Here is a 9948-nt window from a genome sequence, read left to right as displayed (position 1 = left end):
TCAAACCCGTCTCTAAACATTTAAATAACTCGGGAATTAAATTAGCTAATTAAGAGTACGATAAATAAAAGATAAAACAAGTTATACGATTAAGAGAATCGAAACAACCATTGAATAATCCTATCAACCCGACTCTTACAACCCGCGCCTTCACTCTCGCCCACACCCCTCACGCGCCGCCTGAACCACCACGACCACCACCAGGCCTGCTCCCCTCTTCGACCCCATCACCAACAACCGACCCTAACCTGGTCGACTGCCGCCGGCGAGTCGAACCAGGGCTGTCATTTGGCCTGGTTCACCACCGTGCCTCACCAAACGCCCCCTGTCCACGACTCACAACCACCGCAGCCATCACCTAACCCCTGCCAAACCACCACAGCCCTGCTCGCCGTCAGACTACGCACCCAGATGCCGTGGCACCGCCGTTTTGACCTCCCCCGAGTCCACGGTGGTGCCACCCCAACCCAAACATCTAAACCCGCCTGAAAACCCCTGCTAACACCCGTTTGATTGTCCCTGTCAATAACACCTATCGCCGCCAATTCTGCCGCCAAGAACCTCCCTAACCGCCACCAATAGGGACGACACAAACCACCCAGTACCATATCCCCGACACCAACCACCAACATCACTTCCCTGAGTCACGCCACAACAAACAAAACCCGACAGAAAAACGAAAACAATAGAGAAGGGTTGCACTCATACCTTTTTCCGCCACCTCAACAACCACCAGGGTTACCTATGGATGTCGACAACCACCCTAAGGCCTTCCTTGCTGCTCCGTCAACACCCACACTCACTCTCTCTCTCTCGATTTGTGTAAAGGTTGGGAAATGTGCCGCTGAAATGAGGTAGGCGGGTGAGGGAGTGGGGTTTTGTAGTGTTAGGGTAGAATTAGGTTAAAATTAGGTTAAATGGTAAATGGGTCATGGGTAAACGTGCCTGGGTAAACGGGTAAATGGGTAAGTGTCATGGGTCAGCGTGGTTGGTAAAAGAATTAGTTAATGTGACTTCGTTCAGTTAAACCCGTCTTAATAAGTTTACGAATAACTCGATCTTACGATATCAATACGACTAAACAATTAACTCGACTCAATTACCGATATAAAATACGTCCCGAAGTTCACTCATCTAGTAAACCCCCCCACGCATCGATGTGGGCACCAAAACAGATTTTCTAAAGTAGATAACTCATGGATTTAGGTCAGAAACAAAATGTTACATTCTACCCTCCTAAAAAGAAAGTTACGTCCCGGAACTTACCTCATGCAAACAGGTGTGGATAGCTTTCCCTCATGGAAGCCTCAGTCTTCCATGTAGCTTCCTCAACATTGTGGTTAGTCCAAAAGACTTTCACCAAAGCTGTCTCTCCATTCCTGGTCTTCCTCACCTTCCTGTCCAAAATCTCCTTAAGTGTCTCCAGATAGGACAACTGCTCATCCACCTCGATCACCTCAGGACTCAACACATGTGATGGATCGCTCGGTACCTCCGCAATCGGGAAACATGAAAGACATTGTGAACTCTGGCTAACGCTGGTGGCAAGGCTAAACGATAGGCCACCTCTCCAACTCTGTCCAAAATCTCATAAGGTCCGATGAATTTCTGACTCAGCTTTCCTCGCTTCCCGAACCTCATAACTCCCTTCATTGGCGACACTTTGAGTAGTACCTTCTCTCCCACCTCGAAAGAAATGTCACTTCTCCTAGTGTCAGCATAGCTTTTCTGTCTGTCCTGAGAAGCTCTCATCTTTTGCCGATCGATAACTGCACTGTTCAACCATCTCCTGAATCATCTCTGGCCCCCAAAATGACAGCGTCGGTCGATCATCCCAACACACAGGACTCCTGCATTTCCTACCATAAAGTGCCTCAAAAGGTGCCATCCCAATGCTAGCGTGATAACTGTTGTTGTAAGAAAACTCGATCAACCCCAGTCTGTCCTCCCAAGATCCGCCAAACTCTAGAACACAAGCTCTCAACATATCCTCGAGGGTTTGAATAGTCCTCTCTGTCTGACCGTCAGCAGTAGGAGGATGGAAAGCGGTGCTCATCTTCAGTTGAGTACCCATCAATGACTGCAATTCCGCAGAACTTGGATAGAAACCGGGAATCTGTCGGAAACGATATCCTTAGGCACACCATGCAACTTTACCACGCATCTTGAACATAAGCCTTGGCCAACTCGGCCCTTTACTCCAAGTATCTTTCATGGGAATAAAGTGAGCCGACTTGGTCATCTCTCACGATCACCCAAATCATGTTGTTACCTCTTTGAGTCCGAGGCAACCCGACGATGAAGTCCATGGAAATACTCTCCCACTTCCACTCTGGCACATCTAGCGGCTGAACTTTCCCCATGTGGTCTCTTGTGCTCACCCTTCACCCTCCGGCATGTTAAACATCGAGACACGAACTCGCCGACTTCCTTCTTCATATTAGGCCACCAAAACGTCTTCTTGAGGTCCTTGTATAACTTATCCCCTCGGGGTGTACGAATAAGGAGTAGTTTGTTGGAGCCGTGTCCTCCAGTTAGTGCAGATAACGTTATTGCACATACACTTGTACGGACAAGTGGGAGCTTGTTGGGGCTGGTGTCCTCTACAGTTAGTGCAATAACATTTAAATCTCTAAAAGGATCAAAGGGTATACTTTTGTATTATTATCAGTTGGTCCACGTTTATCAATAACGGTTGGCTTGCTAGATAAGTTTGACGTTATTGTCATACTGATGGCGGTGATCAACTGGTCCCTAAAAGTCACACCTATAGGATACATTTGAGAGATGTGACGGTATGAAAATACAGTCATGTTGATGCCTAATTTGACTAAACAGTTAGTCGGAGTTATTGACTAATAATTAGTCAAACGCGATGTTGAGATATTTTATTTAATACGGATTAAATAATAATGGCTAAGGCGAATTAAACAGTTAATTCGTAAATTAAATATAAACGATTATATTTGATTAATGTATATTGAATAAATTAATTATACAATATTGTCATTATCGGACATGTATTATTATATCGACTAATTCATGTTGCTAGACGATATTTTAATAACCGATAACCGATGCCGATTTATAATAAAATCGCGTCATATACATTTAGCATTTTCGAATCGGACCACGAGTTAAAAATGAGGAGGAAGTGGAAAGCCTACTCCCTCCCCATGTACACGGTTTGGACCGAGAGGAACAAAAGGGGAGTTTCTCTCCTTTTGTAACCTAATCATTCATTTGCAAAAATATTAGGGTTTTGAGCAATTTTCTCTGAAATTTCTAGATCTCACATCGGAAAAACTCACAACAACTCTCTCAATATTGCAAGTCAATTAGAGAGTATTTCTAGCACAAGGGGCATAGTCTCAGACGGTCTTGGGTGCAACGATTAGGAGGAAATCTACGTTGATTTCTATCTTAGGCCGAATTCTCAAGGACCCAAGGTTAATTCTTGTGTTTTATCGTTTTCTCTTGTATTTTTGTTTTATGACAATAATCACATGTTAAATTTTGCGTTATAGTCCTAAAATTTAAGGGTTTTATACGGATATTACCCTACAAGAATTAACATCAAGACCGGATGCTCACTCCCGCTGCATGGACAAAGATGGAACATCAAGACAAGCTTCTCGGGTCCAACGGTGGATTCCAAAGTTGTATTATGTTCTTTTTACTAGGATAGGCCACACTAGGAATTTTTATTTACGTTTTGCATTCTTTTATTTATTTTATCGTAACGATAGATTGCATCATTTTCCGCCTAAAACCAAACCACCTAATAATTGCATGAAAACTGACTCATATAGAGGTCACGCGTTAGTTTTCTTTGATATACAGATATCACATGTTTTTATTTAAGCCATCACCTAAGTTAATTCATTCACGTAATGCTAGTTTTTCGTTCACTTAAAATGAATTAAAACTAAGTTGATGGGATCTCCCTCGTATAAACAAAAATTGAGAACAGTCTTTATAGGTCAAACTCCAATGAATCCCTTCTTCGTCGGTAGGCATAATATGACCCCTTCTACGTCGGGTAAGTTGGAACTGATTGACCTATTTTATCTCAACACTATGGTCACTCGTACGATCCTGTGATTATGGTGGACTATAGATAGGATTTACGGAAATCTATCGACCAAGAGTTCTAACGATAGAACTAGCTAAACAGTTGGCTTATCAATTTACGGAAATTGAGTCTTGGGATCACTTGTATTATTCTTGAGGGAGATCAATTATGCAAGTGCATTGAGTCTACACGATTAAAATGAATTTTATATAGACTTAAATCACCTCGATGAGTTGCTTATTTCGTTTTGTTTTTCCTTTCTTTTTCAGTGTAGATCACGATCACTTAAACCGCTAATAACAAAATGGCTGGCGTGCCGTCGACCCAATGCCAAGTGCCACATTGGACCGTGAGTCCGGCCGGATCTTCATGAATCGGATGAATCAGTCCACTCGATCGAAGAATGATGGATCAAACTTCGCGGGACCGGGAGGCGGCATTACGGAATGCCGCCGCCGCTAATTTGGGAAGCTCAAATATCTGACAGAGCCCATCCCGTCAAACCCAGGCCCCACGGCTGGAGCTAACGAAATTGCCAAGTATAATGATTTCGTCATGGAAGCGGGTGCGATTAAAAACGTACTCATTTTTGCAATGGAATCCAATTTGCAGAAACGCTTCATAGCCCAAGGTGCAAACAAGATTTTCACCACGCTCACTAAGGAATTCTCGAAAGCACCGAGAATCGTGACCTATGAGCATACCACTCGCTTCTTTGATGCGAGACTCCAGAAGGGCCAACCGGTTAGCCCACACATTCTCAGCATGATTGAGAATGTCGAGAGACTGGAGGCGCTTGATTGTAAAATCAGCGAGAACATCGTGATTGACCGCATGCTTCATTCACTTCACGATGGTTTTGCGCTCTTTAGAGCGAATTACTATATGAATGATTTGAAGAAAAGTCCTCATGAACTACACTCCCTACTTGTATGCACCGAGAAGGATATGAAGTTCGGTGGGAGCTTGAAACGGGATGTTCTCGTTGTGTCAAACAAGGGCAAGGGTAAGGGCAAAGCTCAGGCAGACCTAGCGGTAGGTAAACCGAAGTTTAAGAAGTCGGGATCAGGTAAGAGTGGGCCTGGTGAGGCAAGCAACTCATCAGGCGCGACAAAGAGCAAGACCGAAAACATGGAATGCCATCACTGCCACAAGACTGGGCATTGGAGGCGTACATGTCCTGTTTACCATGAGGACATAAAAGCGGTCGCGTTAAACCCGTTGGTATGTCTTCTTCCTCTTCTACTTTTATTCATATGATTGAGATTAACCACGCAAGTTACGGAACTTGGGTACTAGATACTGGTTGTGGTTCTCATCTGTGTAATCATGTGCAGGGGCTCCGAAACATCGAACCCCTCGTAAAGGGTGAGGTGGACCTGCGTGTCGGGAATGGAGCACGAGTGGCTGCCGTCTCGAGGGGAACATACGTGAGCCAGCTTCCTAGCGGATTTGAGTTATTTTTATATAACCGCTATTATGTACCCAGTCTTTCTAAAAACATTATTTCAGTTTCTGCACTTGACAAACTTGGTTTTTCATTTGTAATAGAGAATAATACTTGCATTTTCTCATTACACGATATGATTTATGTCAAGGCAGTCTCCATGAACGGAATTTATGTTTTAGATCAGACCACCGAAATATTACACGTAATGAATAAGAAGTTAAAGGTTGGTGACAAAGATCAAACGTATCTATCTATGGCACTCGCCGTATGGGACACATTAATGAGAAACGCGTAAAACAGCTCATAAAGAATGGAGCTATCTCGGCCTTTGATTTTCAATCATTTGGCACGTGTGAATCATGTCTCATTGGTAAGATGACTCGAATTTCCTTCAAAGGTGTTGGAATGCGCGGCTGCCGACCTATTAGGACTCATACATACGGATGTGTGTGGACCTATGTCAATCACCGCACGAGAAGGCTATAGGTATTTCATCACTTTCACGGACGATTTAAGTAGATATGGCTATGTCTACTTAATGAAGCACAAAAGTGAATCCTTTGAGAAATTCAAGGAATACGAGAATCGGTACTGAGAACCTCTTGGGTAGAAAGATTATAACGCGATCAGACCGTGGTGGCGAGTATCTTTCTCACGAGTTTGATCAACACCTTAAAGACTGTGGGATTGCCTTACAGTTAACTCCACCTGGAACACCTCAGTTGAATGGTGTGTCCGAACGGAGAAATCGAACACTACTTGATATGGTTCGATCCATGATGAGTCACACCGTGTTGCCTGACTCATTGTGGGGTTATGCTCTTCTCACATTTGCTCTAATACTTAACCGAAGTCCGTCTAAAGTGTTGACAAGACTCCATATGAACTATGGAAGAGAACAGTCCCCAACTTGTCCTTTATACGGGTTTGGGGCTGCGAGGCTTATGTCAAGTGGAGACACGAGGATAAGCTCGGCCCGCGATCGGTCAAGACATACTTTATAGGTTATCCTAAAGGAACACTTGGTCATTACTTTTATTCGCCAACCGAACAACGTGTATTTGTTGCGGCTAGTGCGACATTCTTAGAGAAGGAATTTCTCGAGAATGCAAAGAGTGATAGAACCTTCGAGTCATCGGAGGTTCCGGAACCAAATACCGAGCAACCATTGGAGGAACCAATTCCTTCAATCCCGGCTGCGGTGAATATTCCTGAGGAACTTAGGAGGTCGGGAAGAGTCTCTATTCCTCCGGAAAGATACATTGGTATGGTCGAGGAACATGACATAGATGACATTCTACTCTTAACGAGTAGTGAACCCGCAACCTATAAAGGTGCCATGACCGATTCGACTCAAAGCTATGGCTTGAGGCCATGCAATACGAGATGGACTCCATGTATGAGAACAACGTATGGGATCTTGTTGACTTACTCGCTAAGGTTCGTCCCCTTCAATGCAAATGGCTTTACAAGATAAAGCATTCTGTGGAAGGTCAACAAGACATCTATAAAGCACGACTAGTTGCTAAAGGTTTCACCCAAGTGCCAGGTTTGCACTACGATGAAATTTTTGCACCCGTAGTCATCTTTGCGTTCCATTCGGATTATCTTAGCGATTGCCGCTTTTCATGACTATGAAATTTGGCAGATGGATGTGAAAACCACCTTCTTAAACGGTTTTTTGGAGGAAGAGTTGTACATGGTACAACCCGAAGGTTTCATCGATCCACGACATCCTAAGAAAGTGTGCAAGCTTAAGCGTTCCATTTATGGACTTAAGCAAGCTTCTAGGAGTTGGAATCATCGTTTCGACCAAGTGATAAAAGAAAATGGATTTACTCGATCGGTCGAGGAACCATGTCTATATATCAAGTCGAGTGGGAGCATGATTGTCTTCCTAATATTGTATGTCGATGACATACTCCTGATTGGGAATGACATACCTCTCTTAACTTCGGTAAAAGTATGGTTGAAGAACCATTTCCGGATGAAAGATCTGGGTGAGGCACAAAGAATTTTGGGCATCCGTATCTATCGAGATAGATCGCGTCGGATGTTATCTCTCGTCAGAGTCTTACATAGACAAGATCCTAGAGAGATTCAAACATGACTAACTCCAAAAGGGGTTTCTTCCTATGGCTCCAGGGGTGCATTTGAGCAAGTCTCGGGCACTAGAGACACCGGAAGAGAAAGAGCGCATGACACGGATTCCTTATGCCTCGGCTATAGGATCAATCATGTATGCCATGATATGCACACGTCCGGACGTGGCATATGCATTGAGTATGACAAGTCGATTCCAACAGCATCCAGGTGAATCACATTGGATGGCTGTCAAGAACATTCTTAAGTACCTACGGAGGACTAAAGATTGGGCATTGACTTATGGAGGCGATCAAAAGCTATGCGCAACCGATTCTGTGAGATGCTAGCTTCCAAACGGATCGAGATGACTCAAAATCTCGATGCGGATTCGTTTTTACTCTTAATGGCGCTGCAGATCAGCTGGAAGAGTTCCAAACAAAATGTTCTGCAGATTCTACGACCGAGTCCGAGTACTATGCCGCGTCACGAAGGCGCAAAGAAGCGATATGGATGCGTCAATTCTTACAAGGACTATCAGTAGTGCCTAGTTCGAATGACCCGATCACCATCTATTGCGACAATAGAGGTGCCATCTTCCAAGCTAAGGAGCCTAAGTCTAGCAACAAATCTAGACATGTACAACGGAAAGCTCATCTAATCCGAGATTACGTGGAGCAAAAGGAAGTAGTGATAGAAAAGATTGCTACGAGATGATAATATAGCGAGATCCTCTCACTAAACCATTACGACAAGATAAGCATGAAGGGCATGTTAATTCCATGGGAATTAAACGTGTACCTAAGTTGTAGTACTCTTTTATGGATTAGATTCATTCTCTTTTGTACTCTATACGACATCATCGTTTTGATATTTATATATTCTGTTTTTCATGTGGATTTGTACGACAATTTTGAACACCACAAAGTGAATTGAACAAACATTATATTTTTGGTCCTTAATTGCCCACGTGAGCTGATAACTCGGGCAATTATTTTGTGACGTTGGTTGATGGTGGGTTCAACGAGCCATAAGTCAAAAGGTTGGCTGACCAATCACAGAGGCGAGTTATACGGATATCTCGTAGGACACAATTGTGACATCGACGTGGAGTCCTAAATGTTTTATAACATTCGGTGCTAGGTCGTGGATAGGACCTCCATGGTGATCCTAAGAGTCGATTCTTTTGACTATCGACTGTCTCTTGAGACTAAGGCGGATTTTGGGTGACTTTGGTTTCTTTCTCACGGTCATCCGTAATAAGGGGCCAAGTAGATTTTTCCGGGTCATTTCATCTTTGTGCTTAGATCGGAAGGAGTCGAGTTGAAGGAAATATTCAGCCTTTATCGGGTACTCGATATTTCTCAGGGCCACTCGAGGAGTCAGAATCGAAATGCATGGCCATGCTCGAATACGGTCGTTTTATCGGTTGAGTTACTCTCTAGTCGGGAAACCACTCTTGATATAGATCGATTGTAAAATACGACCTTTGCGGATCCGGATCTGCAAATTGTTTTACATTGAGTGGGAGAAATTTTAAATGAATATGAGAATCGGTTATCGCACATACACTTGTACGGACAAGTGGGAGTTTGTTGGAGCCGTGTCCTCCAGTTAGTGCGGATAACGTTATTGCACATACACTTGTACGGACAAGTGGGAGCTTGTTGGGCTGGTGTCCTCTCTGATTAGTGCAATAACATTTAAATCTCTAAAAGGATCAAAGGGTATACTTTTGTATTATTATCAGTTGGTCCACGTTTATCAATAACGGTTGGCTTGCTAGATAAGTTTGACGTTATTGTCATACTGATGGCGGTGATCAACTGGTCCCTAAAAGTCACATCTATATGATACGTTTGAGAGATGTGACGGTATGAAAATACAGTCATGTTGATGCCTAATTTGACTAAACAGTTAGTCGGAGTTATTGACTAATAATTAGTCAAACGCGATGTTGAGATATTTTATTTAATACGGATTAAATAATAATGGCTAAGGCGAATTAAACAGTTAATTCGTAAATTAAATATAAACGATTATATTTGATTAATGTATATTGAATAAATTAATTATACAATATTGTCATTATCGGACATGTATTATTATATCGACTAATTCATGTTGCTAGACGATATTTTAATAACCGATAACCGATGACGATTTATAATAAAATCGCGTCATATACATTTAGCATTTTCGAATCGGACCACGAGTTAAAAATGAGGAGGAAGTGGAAAGCCCACTCCCTCCCCATGTACACGGTTTGGACCGAGAGGAACAAAAGGGGAGTTTCTCTCCTTTTGTAACCTAATCATTCATTTGCAAAAATATTAGGGTT

At 43.0% G+C, this 9948-nt stretch overlaps 1 protein-coding gene across 1 annotated transcript; it reads right to left on the bottom strand.

Annotated features, from left to right (window-relative positions):
• Positions 1-1267: 1267 nt before the first annotated feature.
• On the bottom strand, positions 1268-1752 carry LOC141590121 (uncharacterized). The gene is made up of 2 exons (XM_074410732.1): positions 1675-1752; positions 1268-1576 (listed from the first exon to the last, which is right to left on the bottom strand). Exons 1-2 carry the CDS (start codon positions 1750-1752, stop codon positions 1268-1270), a joined length of 387 nt encoding a protein of 128 aa, XP_074266833.1.
• Positions 1753-9948: the final 8196 nt, after the last annotated feature.

This window comes from Silene latifolia, chromosome 7 (assembly GCF_048544455.1).
Source record: "Silene latifolia isolate original U9 population chromosome 7, ASM4854445v1, whole genome shotgun sequence".
NCBI lineage: Eukaryota > Viridiplantae > Streptophyta > Magnoliopsida > Caryophyllales > Caryophyllaceae > Silene > Silene latifolia.
Note: the sequence above shows the minus strand (reverse complement) of the source record. Positions and strands in the feature narration are given on the sequence as shown.